The following is an 18,987-nucleotide window of genomic DNA, read 5'->3' on the forward strand; positions in this document are numbered from 1 at the left end:
TAGTCCTCCTGGGAAGTTGTCGCCCACGCTCTTGGGAACACAACGTGAGACGAAACTGGGATTTAGTAGATCAGAAAGGAACCGGATATCGAATATTCGGCGATCCGAAAACCCACTGGAACGTGTTAGTTGCCAGTGCGGGACGCATAGGAAGCATATTCTGTCGATGCCCGATGAATCTTCGAAACCTTTTTTTCTATTCCGCTTCTAATAGTCGTAGTTTTTTGTTGGATTAAATCTATGAGCGTACACCGTTAGGTTTGGTCAGATAAGAACAATCTTTATTCCCAACGTGATGGCTTTATTTTGGAAAGTAATTCCCGAAGATGGATGGAACCGAAACAATCGAATCCAGCTGGTAGAATAAGGTTCTGCCTCTTCGGACAGAGGTAGCTGTTCCTGGGTTTCGTATATTAGTTACAAAATCAGTTCTAATTCGAGAGCAAATAATGGAAAAAACTGAGATAAATCAAAGCCATCAAAGGGAGAAGTTTTGAATGGTCTAGATTCTAGACCAGACCACCCTAAACAATTAACTATTTGTTCAATGTGATGGCGGTATGGATGGCAATGTGTTGTCCAATGCTGACCGACCGAGAACTCCCTTGCGTCGAATGACTGGTCCATTGACGCCGCCACGGAATGTGTACACCCTCTGCTCCTGATTACTTATAGCGTCACCATGCGTGCTAGGCCGCCGCATAGATAGCCAAAAGTATTTTTATAAAAATGAATACCTCTGATTGAATACTCTGTTGAAGTGGAAGATTGAGAAGAAAAGAAGAGATAATTTGAAAGACAATTCTACCCCTCATACTTATAACTAATTGAATACTCAACAAAATTATAAATGAAACTTAAGACATAAAGTTATGATAAGTAGTGTAGCCTGTTTACAAAAATTTAGGACCCATATGAGATAATGAAATAACCAAAATACCTTTGTGCCTGTATTATAACTCCTCTTGAACTTGAGAGTAAATGTCAAACAGTTTCAGCTAGTAATGAAATACCTGGTATTCATGACTTCTGTAAACACATCTCTAAATTGTTTTAAAGACTTCACACAAAAAGTAACCAATTTTTCTTTCATGATCGTATCTTTCCTAAAATAGCAATCAACCTCTATGTGTTTAGTGTTTTCATAGAATGGTGGGTTACTTACTATGAATGTAACAACATGATTGTCACACTTTATAATCATGTGCTCTGGAATGGTAAATCCAATTGTCACACCCATGTTAAATTTCTGGAGAAAAAAATAGTTCACTAACTTATTAATAGCTTAGTGCAATGAGTTTCTATTTATAATAGTGGAAATAAATAAAATCGGATTACAATTAAATTATGGGAATTTTAGTATACTATCCAATATTTTTAAAATAATAACACAAATAACCAATTTTTGAACTTAATTGCACAAATACCCAACTTTGACCTGCACATGTGTATAATTAAAGGTGACATGTAAGCTTTGACCGCTTGCGTGGTACCACATCATCACGACACATAAGCATCCGAAGAGTCTTTTGCCATGTCACCCACCACATCATCCACCATGTAGGATGACACGTCATTGAATGCCACATAAGCCCTCCATGTCAGTTTGTCTTTTTTCTCCCATTTTTTTCATGATTGATTAATGTTATTTTGTAATTAATTTTTTTTAAATATTAATTTCTGGTTTTAAAAAATTTTACACATTTCATTTCATTGCATTCACCTTAAAATAATGAAAAATATAAATTTATTATTAATAATTTTTAATATAATTAATACTTTGCTTTAATTAATACCTTTATGTAATTATTTTATTTTTATATATTATTTAATTTAATACAATATTCAGTAAAAAATAATTTATTTTTAAAATTCTTACTTGTTGGTACATATATTCTACCTTCTTTTTATAATAACAAAACAAAAACTTAGTATATTAATTAATTAAAAAATGCATTCTTACCTATCTAACACCTTTTATTATCGATTTAAAATAATTTTTAATCAAAAATTTATTTTAAAGTTTTAAAATCTAATTAATCGTTACATGTTTTATTACCTTATATTTAAAAATTATATATTTTAAATTTATTTCAATCATAAAAATATTTTTCATAAATATTTATTTTTTAAATATTTTCAAAACATAAAAATATTTTGAAAACTTAAAATATTTAATATATTTTTATAAAATTAAAATATTTGTATAGCCACTGTTCTGACTTTTGGTATGGCTAGCTCGAGTTCAACTACAAATTTTGTTCCCAGTTCTAAGACTACGAGTAGTACACCACTAAGGCCAATGAGGATGTCTCCAGGTTTTTAGAAGTTCAACTACACACCCAAAGAAAGAAGAGGGAGTCTTACCGCCACCATTGTCGATGGAACAAACGGTCCAAATTTTTGAGAATTTTTGCATTTATCCGCACATCTAGAAATGAAGAGATTCGGTTCAGGCAGTGGTTTTAGAGAACCTAAAGTGAAAGCCTTGAGCACTCCCCCGCTTTGGGGATACATATTAGCCAAAACCTAGAAATTATTAGAAGAATGAGCAATGAATACTATTTTTCTGTGAGGTTTCAGCCAATATATTGAAGTAGAGAGAAAAAAACCTAAAGCCAAAGCAAAAAGATAAACTAGGGCAAAGAAAATCAAAAGTTGAGATATGTAATTAAGGCAAGGAAATAAGTAACAATGAAAAAGAAGATAAACTACATAAAAACTTGATTGGATTACATGTTAAATTTTTTTATAAACTAATAATTCACTAACTTATTAATAAGTGAGTAGAATAAATCTTTATTTATAATAGAGAAAATAAGCAGAATAATGTTACAATTAAACTACTCAATTACTCCCAAAGTCTAACTCCTAAAGATAAGTCCTTGAGTATTTAAATGACAAAAATTCCTCTAACCGAAATATTTTTTGTGAGACTTACTCTCATGAGACTCCTGTAAGATTCCACCATATTAATTATCGCTTTATGAGACTTCTTTATGTGAGAGTCATGTAAGACTCTTTCATTGTTGTTCTTCAACAACCAACATAAGATCACTAACTGTGTGAATCACCGCCCTTTACTTTGCCTTAGCACTGGATATAACCACTACAAGTTGTTACTTACTCTTCTAATTCACCAAGTTACCCCCAACAAAGTAACAATAACTTGTGGTGGACCTCCTATCCATTTTGCATCCAGCATAGTGTGCACCAGATATCCCAACATATCAATTTTCTCATTCTGAGTGTACAACAAACCTTTTCTAGGAGCACCTTTGAAATACTTTGAAATCCTATGAGCAGCTTATAAATGTATCTTTCTTGTGTTTTTCATGAATTAACTTACTACTCCCACTTCAAATGATATATCGAGCCTAGTGGCTAAAACATAAATCAAAATTTTCCCATTAGGTGTTTATACTGTGTCTTGTCCTTGAGCACAGGACTATGAGAGTCATGAAGGTTAGTATTGACTTTTATGGAGTATCCACTGGTTCAACACCCAAGAGACCGTACTCCTATAACATATCTATAATGTACTTCATTTGAGAGAGAACAACATCCTTCTTACTTCAAGCCACTTTAATACTAATGAAATATTTCAGTTGTCCTAAATCCTTAATTTGAAAATGTTTGGCCAAATCCTCAATTCCTTCTAGGTCATCAACATATACAACTAAACCAGTAATATCGGTCTTCCTTTTCAGTAAGAACACAGAATAATGACAATGACTTCTATAGATACCAATAATACTAAAATTTTTAAACCACACACTAGTACTTTGTTTAAGTTCGTAGGTTGTTTTCTTTAACCGACACACTTTTTTTTGTCTCCCTTGAGCAACATACCCAAAAACGTTGCTCCATGTGCTCGTCCTTTACATCATTATACAAGAATACATTTTTAACGTCCAGTTGAAATAGTGGCCATCCATTGTTAACTACCACGAAAACCAAAACACAAACCAGAGTGAGTCAAGCAAAAGGTAAAAATATTTAAAATACATCAATACCAAAGATCTGAGTACAACCCTTGGCTACTAATCTGGCCTTATAGTTATCAATAGTCCCATTGATTTTGTACTTAATTGTGTACAATCAACAACATCCAATAACAATTGTCCCTAAATGTGGGTCATAGCGACGCCATATCCCCCTAGGCACCAAAGCATACACCTCGCTCAGTGCAGGATGCGAACAAAAACTCAAGACAAAGATATTCAGATAAATGATGAGATGTACGTGACCTTTTACCTTTTTAAACACTAATGAGTAAATCCATGACCTTTTACCTTTTCGAAGGCTAACAGTAAATCCAAATCAGAAAAAAATTGGACCTACAGGCAAAGAGGAAGATGATTGGTTCGAAGTGGCGAGCTCATGAGTTAGAGTGTCAGTAGGCATTAGTGCAGGCAAAAAACAATGATAATGCTTACTATACACCTAAAGTGAAAGAGGGGAACCTGCACTAGTGCATCCTCAACAACAATGCACATTGGGCTATCCATAGAAGGACTAGATGAGGACTGAGGCTCTGTAGAAGATGCAAAATAAGGAGTGTTGCAAAAAAATATAACATTAGATGATACATACATCCTTCTTTTAATTGGATCATAACAATTATATTTTTTTTATGACGTGAATAACCCAAAAAAACACATCTAATAGAGCAATGAGACAATTGATCTATAGAATAACAAAACAAATTCACAAAACATAAAATCCCAAGATACCAAGAACAACATTAACAATTTATACTGGGTTGTAAAACCTTCATAGGAACTTGTCCTTGCAAAACAGAGGATGACATACGATTGATCAAAATCTCAAAAAGATTTTGGGATATTCACTTTGAAAATGCATTAACCTCCCTAATACAAAAAAAAAAAAAAGGAAAAATCCATTTTATCTTTCTCTTTCACGTTAGACAAGGGCACGTTGTCTGCCACGTCATTATTTTACCATGTCATCTACCACGTAAGCTGACACGTCATTAAATAAAAATTAAATAATCCTCACCGTATTCCGCCGCATTGTTTTTCAAAATAAGTTATTTTAAATGCCTTATGTGTCCCCTCTCATCTTTCTCCTCTCCTCTCCTCTCGCCTTCTCACCGCCGCTCGGCCTCCTCTCCTCTCCTCTCACCCCCTCTCCTCTCGCCCTCTCGCCGCTGCTTGGCCTCAGCCTCCTCTGGCCTTGCCCTCTCTCCTCTCGTTGTCGTCGCTTGGCCTCGACCTCCTCTCCTCTCCTCTTTCCCCCTCTTCTCGCCCTCTCACTGCCGCTCAGCCTCGGCCTCCTCTGGCCTCACTTTCTCTCCTCTCACTGCCGTCGCTCAGCCTCGGCCTCCTCTCCTCTCCTCTCCTCTCCCCCCCTCTCCCCTCTCCTCTCCCCCTCCCCCCCCCCCCCCCCCCCCCTCTCCAGGTTCCTAGAAGTTCATCTACACACCCAAAGAAAGAAGAGGGAGTCTTACCTCCACCAATGTCGATGGAACAAACGGTCCAAGCTTTTGAGAATTTTTGCATTTATCTGCACATCTAGAAATGAAGAGATTCAGTTTAGGTAGTGGTTTTCATCTATCGTGTTGAATCTGCTACTTGACAAGATCGAAACAAGTATATTTAGGTCATGTAAGCTGCCGCTAAAGTTGGTTTCTCCATTACAGCAAATCAAGGTAGAATTGATGCAGAGAATCCCAATTTGTCTACTGGTGTCTCTGCAATCAATGGGACCAAAGAGTGGCTAAGCCTTGTTGCAAAAAAGTTTAGAGAACCAAGTGAAAGCCTTGAGCACTCCCCCCGCTTTGGAGATACATATTAGCCAAAACCTAGAAATTATTAGAAGAATGAGCAATGAATACTATTTGTCTGTGAGGTTTCAGCCAATATATTGAAGTAGAGAGAAAAAAACCTAAAGCCAAAGCAAAAAGATAAACTAGGGCAAAGAAAATCAAAAGTTGAGATATGTAATTAAGGCAAGTAAATAAGTAACAATGAAAAAGAAGATAAACTACATAAAAACTTGATTGGATTACATGTTAAATTTTTTTATAAACTAATAATTCACTAACTTATTAATAAGTGAGTAGAATAAATCTTTATTTATAATAGAGAAAATAAGCAGAATAATATTACAATTAAACTACTCAATTACTCCCAAAGTCTAACTCCTAAAGATAAGTCCTTGAGTATTTAAATGACAAAAATTCCTCTAACCGAAATATTTTTTGTGAGACTTACTCTCATGAGACTCCTGTAAGATTCCACCATATTAATTATCGCTTTGTGAGACTTCTTTATGTGAGAGTCATGTAAGACTCTTTCATTGTTGTTCTTCAACAACCAACATAAGATCACTAACTGTGTGAATCACCGCCCTATACTTTGCCTTAGCACTGGATATAACCACTACAAGTTGTTACTTACTCTTCTAATTCACCAAGTTACCCCCAACAAAGTAACAATAACTTGTGGTGGACCTCCTATCCATTTTGCATCCAACATAGTGTGCACCAGATATCCCAACATATCAATTTTCTCATTCTGAGTGTACAACAAACCTTTTCTAAGAGCACCTTTGAAATACTTTGAAATCCTATGAGCAGCTTATAAATGTATCTTTCTTGTGTTTTTCATGAATTAACTTACTACTCCCACTTCAAATGATATATCGAGCCTAGTGGCTAAAACATAAATCAAAATTTTCCCATTAGGTGTTTATACTGTGTCTTGTCCTTGAGCACAGGACTATGAGAGTCATGAAGGTTAGTATTGACTTTTATGGAGTATCCACTGGTTCAACACCCAAGAGACCGTACTCCTATAACATATCTATAATGTACTTCATTTGAGAGAGAACAACATCCTTCTTACTTCAAGCCACTTTAATACTAATGAAATATTTCAGTTGTCCTAAATCCTTAATTTGAAAATGTTTGGCCAAATCCTCAATTCCTTCTAGGTCATCAACATATACAACTAAACCAGTAATATCGGTCTTCCTTTTCAGTAAGAACACAGAATAATGACAATGACTTCTATAGATACCAATAATACTAAAATTTTTAAACCACACACTAGTACTTTGTTTAAGTTCGTAGGTTGTTTTCTTTAACCGACACACTTTTTTTTGTCTCCCTTGAGCAACATACCCAAAAACGTTGCTCCATGTGCACTTCGTCCTTTACATCATTATACAAGAATACATTTTTAACGTCCAGTTGAAATAGTGGCCATCCATTGTTAACTACCACGAAAACCAAAACACAAACTAGAGTGAGTCAAGCAAAAGGTAAAAATATTTAAAATACATCAATACCAAAGATCTGAGTACAACCCTTGGCTACTAATCTGGCCTTATAGTTATCAATAGTCCCATTGATTTTGTACTTAATTGTGTACAATCAACAACATCCAATAACAATTGTCCCTAAATGTGGGTCATAGCGACGCCATATCCCCCTAGGCACCAAAGCATACACCTCGCTCAGTGCAGGATGCGAACAAAAACTCAAGACAAAGATATTGAGATAAATGATGAGATGTACGTGACCTTTTACCCTTTTAAACACTAATGAGTAAATCCATGACCTTTTACCTTTTCGAAGGCTAACAGTAAATCCAAATCAGAAAAAAATTGGACCTACAGGCAAAGAGGAAGATGATTGGTTCGAAAGTGGCGAGCTCATGAGTTAGAGTGTCAGTAGGCATTAGTACAGGCAAAAAACAATGATAATGCTTACTATACACCTAAAGTGAAAGAGGGGAACCTGCACTAGTGCATCCTCAACAACAATGCACATTGGGCTATCCATAGAAAGACTAGATGAGGACTGAGACTCTGTAGAAGATGCAAAATAAGGAGTGTTGCAAAAAAATATAACATTAGATGATACATACATCCTTCTTTTAATTGGATCATAACAATTATATTTTTTATATGACGTGAATAACCCAAAAAAACACATCTAATAGAGCAATGAGACAATTGATCAATAGAATAACAAAACAAATTCACAAAACATAAAATCCCAAGATACCAAGAACAACATTAACAATTTATACTGGGTTGTAAAACCTTCATAGGAACTTGTCCTTGCAAAACAGAGGATGACATACGATTGATCAAAATCTCAAAAAGATTTTGGGATATTCACTTTGAAAATGCATTAACCTCCCTAATACAAAAAAAAAGGAAAAATCCATTTTATCTTTCTCTTTCACGTTAGACAAGGGCACATTGTCTGCCACGTAAGCTGACATGTCATTAAATAAAAATTAAATAATCCTCACTGTATTCCGCCGCATTGTTTTTCAAAATAAGTTATTTTAAATGCCTTATGTGTCCCCTCTCATCTTTCTCCTCTCCTCTCCTCTCGCCTTCTCACCGCCGCTCGACCTCCTCTCCTCTCCTCTCACCCCCTCTCCTCTCGCGCTCTCGCCGCCGCTTGGCCTCGGTCTCCTCTGGCCTTGCCCTCTCTCCTCTCGTTGTCGTCGCTTGGCCTCGACCTCCTCTCCTCTCCTCTTTCCCCCTCTCTTCTCGCCCTCTCACTGCCGCTCAGCCTCGACCTCCTCTGGCCTCGCCCTCTCTCCTCTCACTGCCGTCGCTCAGCCTCGGCCTCCTCTCCTCTCCTCTCCTCTCCCCCCCTCTCCCCTCTCCTCACCAAATCCCCCCCCCCCCTCTCCCCTCTCCTCTCCTCTCTCGCAATGCCTGCTGCCGCCGCTCGGCCTCAGACTTCGCCCTTGACGCCCCACTCTCAATTAAAAAATATTTTAAATCGATAATAAAATATGTTAAATTAGTAAGAGTAAATTTTTTAAATTAATTATATACGTATTTTATTTTTAATTATTTTAAATATAAGGTAATAATAAATTTGAAAAAAAACGTATTGATAAATTTGATTTTTAAACTCAAAACTAAAATTTTCAATTTTTTTTATTAAAATAATTTTTAAATTGATAATAAAAAGGTGTTAAAATGGTAAGAGTAAGATTTTTTATAACTTATTATTTTAAATATAAGGTAATAAAAAGTGTACCGGTACATTTTTTATTTAAACTCAAGTAAAAATTTTATATTTTTTCAGTTAATAAATATTTTTAATTGATAATAAAAGGTATTGTAAGATTTTAATTAACTAAGATATTTTTTTAATAATTGAATATTTTGTAAATAATATTTTAAAAATTATACAAATAAATTGTATTTTTAAACTCTAAAATAATTTTTAGGCTTCGAGACATAACATTTATTACTTTTCCAGAAGATAAATGTCCAATATTGTAGATATTAGGTAAGGAAAAATGTATCTGATTTTTTTATTTTTTTAAAAAATATTTAATTTTTATTTAATGACATGTCAGCTTACGTGGCAGATGACATGACAAAATAATGACGTGGCAGACGACGTGTCGATCTATGTTTACTGCACAGATGATGTGGCAACACATATGCAGTCAAAGCTTATGTGTCGTTTTTGACAGCACACATAGGCATTTGACCGGTCAAAGTTGGGTAGTTTTAGAAATATTTTTATGACGTCGGTATTTTTAAAAATATTTTATTTTAAATGGGTATTTAAGTGAAATACTTTAAAAAATATTAATTTATTGATAATCGGTAATTTATTATTTTCTTAATATTTATTAATCACTTTTACTTTCACTCTTACTTTTCCTTTCACTTTGAAAATGCATTAACTGCTCCCCCCCCCCAACTATACAAAAAAACAAGAGGAAAAATCCATCTTAACTGTCTCTTTCACGTTCGACAAGGGCATGCCTTTAATCTTTTGTCGCGGCCTGAACAGGTGACTCGCTAACTTCTTTACGTGCGCGCCAAACCCACTCGTCAACCGTTGCTAACTTCTTTACGGCTAGAAGTCGGTCTTCGTTGGGACCGTCGCTTGGAGAAGAGCAGAGTTTTCCAAGGAAAAAGATTGAAGGAGCATCAAAGCAGGTCAGTTTTGATTTTTTCGATAGCCGTGAACCTGACGGCTCAATGAATTACCATTCCATTCCTCTCTTCTCAGCTGGGATGATATATGTTGTTATTCCATTTCACAAATCTTCCGAGTCTTCTGGCGAATGGTATACGGGTCCAAAAGGGAATAAACAAAGAAAAGGAACTTTCCGATTAATAGAAGCTTATTTGGACTCGGGAGCAGCCTCGGACTGTATCAAACGCGGGATTGAATTCCACGACGACATGCAGTCATGCAGATAACGAAGGCACTGAGTGCAGATACTCGAAAGGTCAAAACCAATGCAAGACTAATTTGACTTGTCTCGGCTGCTTTTCCGTTGAGAACAGGAAAAGGCGATACAAAAGATTGGATGCTTTCATCTGTACATTTTATTCTGAAACCCAGAACTATGGAGATGCCTTTCATGGCCATTATTTTGTTTCATTTCCGTTGGACAGTGGTTATAAAATACTGCCAATCAGCCAGTGTTCAAAAACTTATAGTAGATATGTTTATGGTCAGCTCAAGGGACCAAACAATGATGGGAGTCATAGATATCAATGTTTAGCTGAAAAATGAATCCATTAATGATCTAAATGCAAGCTCTATGAAAAACTTGTGGTCTTCAATTTTCCTTTTCTGATCTGGCTTCTTCCAGATTCATAAAGTTATGATTGAACAAGCTTCCACCAAGGCTTGGGAGTTGGGACAGACAAGCACTTCGATGGGGTTGACTAAACATTCCGTAGAATCTGACTCAAATACAACAATATAATTTTACAGAAACTAATCTTTTATTATCACCAGTTGACGAAAACTCGTAAAGGAAGTAGAAACCCGAAGCAAAAGCAAAGACATCAACAAACTAAAAAGCACTCTGAAGCCACGCCTTTCTCTCACTATTGTCATTATTTTGATCACTCATCTTGGTAGTGGGCAATAGATGGAATTGGAAGAGCTTCGTGCGACGAATTCATCAGTCACCATACCTGAGCTCCTGTCTTTGCATATCACCACTTCCAAGCAGTCTTTCAGTTCAGCCACTACACTGCTTATGGAAGGCCTTTGTACAGATTTTGGTTGCGTGCATGAAATAGATATGTCCAGAGCCTTCCAAGCAGAGGTAATGTCGTACTCTGCTTGCAATTTTGGGTCCATGATATTCCTAACGTCCCCTCCTGAAATCAAGCAAGACACCCATTCTACAAGACCGATCTTCTGCGAGTCCCAGATTTGGATAATAGCGGGTCTCCCTGTGATGAGCTCTAGTAAAACGACCCCGAAACTATAAACATCACTTTTCTCGTTCAGGTTGTGGGAACTGAAGTACCTGAATGTGATGAATATCAAAGGGAGCTAAATTGTGAGGTTGTGATCTTAGAGAAGAAAAAATAGCAGAATGAAAGAATACATCAGAAGAGAAAAGAAAAACAGAGAAGTGGGCGCGGGCGCAAAATTAGATTTAAGTTATCGTGTTTAGGGAAGCATTTCCATTTGTTTGGTTAAATTCAAGGGGGACTTACTCTGGATCAAGATATCCATGGGTGCCCTTCACTTGGGTTGACATATGGGTGTAGTATTCATCGGTGAAAACCTTGCAAATTCCAAAATCTGCCAGTTTGGCCTCTAAGTTTTCATTCAGAAGGATGTTTGCAGCTTTCACGTCCCTATGAATAATTGGTGGCTTGCAGCCCACATGTAAATACTCCAATCCTACAATCCAACGATCAATGAAATATAAAACTAAATAACAATGGAAGTAAAGGAGCTTATTATCTTTAACGAACTAAATTTGTTCGTGTCATTACTTCTTCAATTGCAATGGGAGTAGTAATTCCGCAGCACTCAAGTTTAAAACCAGAGAAGTAAGATTTATTCGAACTGTTTTGCTTTGAAGTGTATGGATTCTCGCACAGATCAGAGCATTCACTAACCTTGTGAAACATCTAGTCCAATGCGTAGACGCTGATCCCAACTCAGAGTTTCCATGTCATCTTGAGCTGTTGGGAATGAGAATAATCAATTTCTTTCTTTCTTTACTAATTAGACGATTCGTGTTAAGGAGCTTTTGAACCATGTACCTGATAAAAGCTTTCCAAGATTTCCTTTGGCCATGTACTCCAAGATTAGGGCTTTCTTGTCGCCATCTGCACAGTAGCCGATGAAGCGAACTAGATGCCTATGGTGAAGCGTCATCAAGAGCTGCGCCTGTGAGCCAAATCCCACCACACCCAACATGAGCTCACTCATACCAGAGGTATTTACGAGCATCAAGTATTGAATAAATAATTGATTGTCCCCATACCTCTGTTTGGAATTCAACAGAAGCCTGGGCGTGTTGAGAGAGCATCTTAACGGCAACCTCATTACCATCCTTCATTTGACCATGATAGACTGTTCCAAAGGCTCCTTTGCCGATCACCCTCTGGAAATTGTTGGTCACAGTCACAATTTCATCATATGAGAATCGTCGAGTGTCTAAATTAAAGGAACCTTCTCTTTTTATATACTGGGGATTTGGTCTTGCAGCTGATGAGGTCCAAACAGACAGTTGATTAGTAACCAGCAACTTGGAATGATCGGCTATGGAAAATATTTAAGCTAAATTGTGTGTTTAAAGCTCACCTCTGGGTCTTCTACATTTAAACCAAATCAACACCGCAATTCCAATAGCAACCGTAGTGATCGCAACTGCAACTACTACTGGGACGACAACACTTGGGCTCTTTTTGCATGATTTTAGAGCACAGGGATCAGTTGCGTTGCATGAAGGGGAATTACAAAGATTTGGATCAACACTAGCAGAAGGAGGTTCAACGCTATGTATTAGCATAATTGAATTGTTCATGCATTGAATCATTAGGTTTATCTCATTCATGCAATGAACTCTGGCTAAGGTGCTTATCCCAACCTTAATGTGAGCGATTCTGTTCTGGATTTGTCAACCAAAGATATGGGAACTGATCCACTGAGCTGGTTGTGAGATAAATTCCTGCATGCATGCAGAATCTCATATCATATCTCTGCCTTTCCACACAGTAGACACGGTGAAGGACAAGTCTTTTTCCTGAAAGTTTTTCAACTTACAAGTACGAGAGATATATCAATGCTGCAAGAAACTGAGGCACCGTTCCCGTCAAGTTGTTTTGTGATAAATCCCTGAACATCCGTAATTATTAGCTGAAAACTTCAATAAAATGATAAATTAATCTAGTTCAGATCTGGCATAAAAAATGGTATTTTACAAGTGTTCAAGGGAAGTTAACGTTGCAAGGAACGGGGGTATCGGTCCTTCGATTTTGTTTTTTGATAAATCCCTGAAGAAAAAAAAAGAATTGCCCCAGTTAATAGCTACATTCATATTAGTCAAAATGTGAGATTGAACGTTAAAAAGGAACCAAATAGACCCAGTGACATTGTTTATATGGATTCTGTGTTCACTTACAAAGATTGAATCAGCTTGAGGTTCCCAATGGACGCATCTATCTTCCCACTCAATCCAGATGAAGATAGGTTCCTGGTAGTGAGGTAGCAAATCCTGTGAGCTAGATGCTCGATTCATACAAATTAGATAGTTTGATAGAATTTACTTACAGAGAAATAATTCTTGGTGGGTTGTCATCGTCATAGCTGCAAGTCAAGCCATCCCACATGTACTTGTTCGGCAAGCATGGATCGGCCATCCAATTTTTCTCCACTCCGTATATGTCTTTGATGCTCGTGATAGCATAAACTTCAGAGATTCCACAAATGAATCAAATCAAAACGGATTCTGAGGCATTTTGAGAAACTAGAAAAGTTTTCTTGAAAAGTCGAGAATATGAGGCATTTTGGAAGACAACAAACCATCTTTTTCGTCGGTTGCAGTTTCGTTAAGGGTAAGAACAATATAGATCTCAAAGGCATTTAGGATTGGGGGGAGGACTGATTTTTCCGTCTTCGAAAAAGAAATCGAGTAGTCGCGAACACCAGTCATTGGCGAGGTGGTGTATACTGTCGAGGCAACTAAGTACTTCGGTTCGTGTGCAAAGCATGAATCCCCATTGTTACAGCAATAGAATTCCCTTAAACTAGTGCTTCCATTTGATTTCTGGAAATCAGCAAAATGCCTGAAAATATGGAATTCTGTGTTGGGATCGTTCGCCGTCCAGTTGAAGTAGAGTGACCCGTTGGCATTCATAGGCGTGGCCGCAGTTCTCATTACTGCCGATGGCGGTTCGAAACCCAAGTACAAGTTCTCTACAGTGAGAGAAGTGCTAATGGATGCCCAAGAAGGATCCGTATAAGGCAGCCAGAACCGATCGTAATCATCGTCAGGATACCTAATGGACGAATGCAAAATTACGAAAAACGTTTCTGTTTATTAAAGATTACATTTAATAAGATCTAAGAAGAAGTCATCGAAGCTTAATTTTGATATGGCTAAGAGTACAAGTCCAGTGTGGTTAGCAGGGCATTCTAAATGGAATTTGACATGATTCTCTTCTCTTACCTGATTATCTGCTCAGAAGTTGAGCCGGCATCATAGATCGATTCAGCAAGAAGAGACTGATTATAAGAGGCCGCCTTGTACATTGAATCTTTGAGAAGCCTCGCCTCCACAGCCGATATGAAAGGCTCTCCGCTGCCCGTGTTCACCAGACAGACAGGTATAAAATCCATAGTTGCTACCAACACAATCTCCTTCCAACTTGGAAGCGATGCATTCGCTAAGCTTACTCGAGTCCACAGGTTGATTCCCACATAGAGATCAAACTCTGGTGCTATTTGTTTATCGTAATCCACATACATGAAAGAAGCTCTCACGAAGTACTTGCTACCCTTCAGGACTGGTCTTACCGTGTAACAGTTTCGTTCACCGTCTGGGAAGCTTCTCATGCTTCTGTACTGTCGTTTAAGGGAAGAGGCGACAAGATTCGAAGATGGGAACTCCCTGTTTTCTCCGGACCGTACGAAACCAGCGTCGGAAGTGTAAAAGATCCCCGTCTCACTGTCGGTATAGTTGAAGCCTTCCGGTATGCCGCAGTCGATGCTGATGAATCCTGCATATGTGTAAGTTTGACCTCAGATGAAGCATCTTGGATTCTTATTACTTGTCTTGTTTGTCTATGATGGATTAAGGTTCTGGACGATCAAACTAACCTGGTTGCGCCACAACAACAGCTGCAAATATTGCGAAGAGGAAGAAGAGATGCTCCGCCATCGCCATCTATTTTACTTTCTTGCAGAGGATTCAGGGACAGAAGTAAATCTTTGGGCGTCTTCACCGGCCGCAGGTAGGATAAGGTCATGAGAATGCATGTACTGATTTACATTTGGGACATTTATACAAATACCGGAATTTAAAGTTTGAAATCCATGTGGCCCAGACAACTGGCCACATCAGACGAAGACGAAGACGAAAGACGAAAGACGAAAGACATTTACAAAAATACCGGATTTCAAAGTTTGAAATCATGGCTCGGTTAACTTGCCACATCAGACGAAGACGAAGACGAAAGGCGAAAGACATTTACAAAAATACCGGATTTCAAAGTTTGAAATCATGGCTCGGTCAACATGCCACATCAGACGATGACGAAGACGATGACGAAGACGAAGACGAAGACGAAGACGAAGACGAAGAACGAAGACGAAGACGAAGAACGAAGACGAAGAGGAAAGACGAAAGAGTTCGCCGGAAGGATAAATCAAAGCGCCGGAAGGATGATCATACCTGTAGAGGTCACCGGCTCTGTAAAATCGCGCCGGAAGTAGAAATCGTGGTGGAGCTCCGTAAATTTGCCGGACGGGGCCAATCTTTGAGGAGGCCTGGTCGAACTGGAAGGGAAAAGGGAACCAGGAACGCTGGTAGTCGAGCTGTTAGAGGAAAGAGGGAAGAGGAAAGGAGGAAGGTCTAATTTTGTGAATCTCCCTTTACATTTTACTTGAAAGGATCAGTGAGATGTATATTCCACTCTCGATTTTTCTGCTGAATTAATTTGTTGAGTGAGTCGACAGGGCATGACAATGAACAAGTTTGTGAGACAACCGTTGCGACATCGTTTTCTCTATAAGCACCTTAACAGATCCGAATGGCCCTCTTCCTCGGCATAAATTAATCCACGGAAAAATACGCTACATATTACTGGCTTTTCGTTAGTTCCCACTATGAGTAATTAACGGCAATTTGAATAGTTTTGTAAGATAAAATGGAAGGTCAAGCTTTCAGAACTTTTATGGATGATTGAGTTACGACTTTTAACTTCTTCAGCGCACTGAAAACTCTCAGAAATAAAACTAATGGGACATTTACCAAATTATCTATATTTAAAAATTTATTTCGATAAAAGACGTTACTTTGAACTTATTTTGAAAAATACCCAACTTTGACTTGTCCACCTTACATGTGTACAGTCAAAGGTGATACATATGCTTTGACTGATTACATGTCACCACGTTATTAGTACTGTGTGAGTAGATAGACACATTGACTGTCACATCACCATTCCGACTAGGGGTGGCATCGAGCTGAGCCGAGCCCGAACCTGCCTATGTTCGAGCCGAACTTGATTTAAATATTTTGAGCCGAGCCTCGTCTCGAGCCCAAAAATTTTAACCGAGCTCGAGCCCAAAAATTTTAACCGAGCTTGAGCCGAGCTTCTAGCCGAACTCGAGCCTCAACATACATTTAAAAATTTTCAAAAAAATATATCAAATAAATTATATATAAAATTATACATACATTTTACATAAAATTGGACATGACCTCTACATAAAATTAGGCATAACCTATATATATATAATACATGTATAAGATTGAGGCATAACCTCTTCTTAAAATTGAGTATAATCTATGTATATAATACCTATATAAAATTCGGCATGACCTCTACTTAAAATTGGGCATAATCAATATTCATAATACCTGCATAAACACTCCATAAAACACTCCATCAATACTCCATAAACACTCCATAAACACTCCATAAAATTATCTATACATTCCATAAACACTCCATAAAATAGTCTAAACATTTCATACACTGCATAATATTATAAATAAACTTCATACAATAATCAAACACAACAAAATTAAATGAAATATCACTATCAATTCACAATCACCCAAATAAAAACTATAAATCCATTATAAAATTACAAACTATAGTTGTTTCTCTTAATGCTAGAAAATAGTATACGTCCCTGCATGAGCAAAATCTCCACCTACGACAAAAACAAAAAAATAAAATTAGTTATTGTCAGATAAAAAAATACTCTTCCACTACATGTTACTTAATGTCGTTAAAAATATTAAAATTACCATGATGAGAGAAACATGAAAAATCATGTAGCTGGTAGCATTATCTCTACACTCTTCTTCTCAGGCTGTAATCATAAAACAAAATTTTAATAAATAAAACTAAAAAATATCATAATAAAGAATTGATCAAATAACTTCACCTTTTGATTTTTTTTTTACACTGTGAAGAACCCGAATCCAATCAGTGCCACAAATCAAAGCTTGAATTGTACTTGGTGCCAAGGAAGAACGATATGAGTCTATTACTCTACCACCAGCACTAAATGTAGACTCTGAAGCTACTGTGGATATGGGAACTACAAGGATGTCTACTGCCATCTTAGATAATACCCGAAATTTCATATGATTCACTTTCCACCATTTTAAAACATCAAAATCATATTGTGAAGTTTCCTCACAACTAACACCTTCTTCAAGATAAATTTCCAATTCTGACCTTGGTGAATTAACTACATCCTTTTGTTTCATATAACTCATTAACTTTGACCAACCTGAACTTGATGAGGGCCTACGACTTGTGGAAACACCCATAGAGCTACTAGTACTTGAAACAATCTCTTCATTTCTAATATCCACATTATATAAGGATACATATTCATTGTAGATCTCATATAATGTGCGTCGAACTAAATTTATATTCATTGTAGCTTCCTCCTTAGAATATATCACTGGAAAACACATTTCGATCAACTTTAATTTGACCCTTGGATCCAAAACTGAAGCAACAACCATCAATAAATTGCATTCACCCCAATACTTCTCAAATTTCTCTTTCATTCTACTAACCATTGTCCTAATGAAAACATTTTCATTTGTAGAATGAAAATCCATAACTTCTTTTACACTATATACCTCACTAAGGTACAAATTAGAAGTAGGGTAGTCACTCCCAGAAATTATATTAGTAACTGCATTAAAAACTTCTAAAATCTCACACACTATGTCAACCTTTCCCCATTCATTAAAACTTGGCAAACAATCATATGTTGGTTCTCTAACTTTAAATCTAGATAATGCATCTTTGAATTTTAATGCAGAAGACAACATGTCATAAGTGGAGTTCCAACGAGTTGGACAATCAATAACCAACCTCTTTTCACTAAGTTCTAATTGTTGCACAATTTCAGAAAAAGTGTGAAGTCCAGCCTCAGACAGATTTATGAATTTGACACTTTCACGCACATTATCAATGATATCTTTAATATGAACAAGACCATCTTGGACTAATAAGTTCAAAATATGAGCACAACAACGCACATGAAACAACTTTCTACCACACACCAAATTTTTTTTCCTTGAAAAATCTTGTTTCAAAACTCTGATACAAACATCATTATATGCAGCATTATCGGCTGAAATACTAAAAACTTTATTTTCGATCTCCCACTCTTTCAAACCCTTGTAAATAGCATCTGCTATATCAACGCCACGAGGAGGAGGAGGAACATGCACAAAACTCAAGACTCGTTTTTGTAGCTTCCAATTATTGTCAATGAAATTGCCAGTAATAACCATGTATTCAATTTGTTGATTTTGAGACTTCCAAAGTTCCGTGGTAGGACTAATCTTGTTAATCTCTTTTAACAAAAATTTCAATTTCTTTTTCTCTGCCTCATACACGTCCATACACTCCTTCTTAATAGTCTTACGAGATATTTTCTCATAATTCATATTTGCCATCTTCATTACAAAATTAAATCCCTCCTCTTCTACTATC

At 36.9% G+C, this 18,987-nt stretch overlaps 1 protein-coding gene across 1 annotated transcript; it reads right to left on the bottom strand.

Annotated features, from left to right (window-relative positions):
• Window positions 1–10,779: 10,779 nt before the first annotated feature.
• LOC137950301 (putative leucine-rich repeat receptor-like serine/threonine-protein kinase At2g19230) lies at window positions 10,780–15,191 on the bottom strand. Its single transcript, XM_068796694.1, has 14 exons — window positions 15,110–15,191; window positions 14,460–15,009; window positions 13,814–14,289; window positions 13,562–13,700; window positions 13,413–13,484; window positions 13,213–13,284; window positions 13,055–13,126; window positions 12,879–12,959; window positions 12,593–12,765; window positions 12,273–12,496; window positions 12,049–12,175; window positions 11,902–11,967; window positions 11,491–11,680; window positions 10,780–11,297 (listed from the first exon to the last, which is right to left on the bottom strand). The coding sequence occupies exons 1-14, from the start codon at window positions 15,174–15,176 to the stop codon at window positions 10,889–10,891; spliced, it is 2,718 nt and encodes a 905-aa protein (XP_068652795.1). The 5' UTR covers window positions 15,177–15,191; the 3' UTR covers window positions 10,780–10,888.
• Between the last annotated feature and the right edge of the window lie 3,796 nt (window positions 15,192–18,987).

This window comes from Aristolochia californica, unplaced genomic scaffold, assembly GCF_029961685.1.
Source record: "Aristolochia californica isolate CCGP_79_NKW_82.1479 unplaced genomic scaffold, dmAriCali1.0.hap1 SCAF_14, whole genome shotgun sequence".
NCBI classification, from domain to species: domain Eukaryota; kingdom Viridiplantae; phylum Streptophyta; class Magnoliopsida; order Piperales; family Aristolochiaceae; genus Aristolochia; species Aristolochia californica.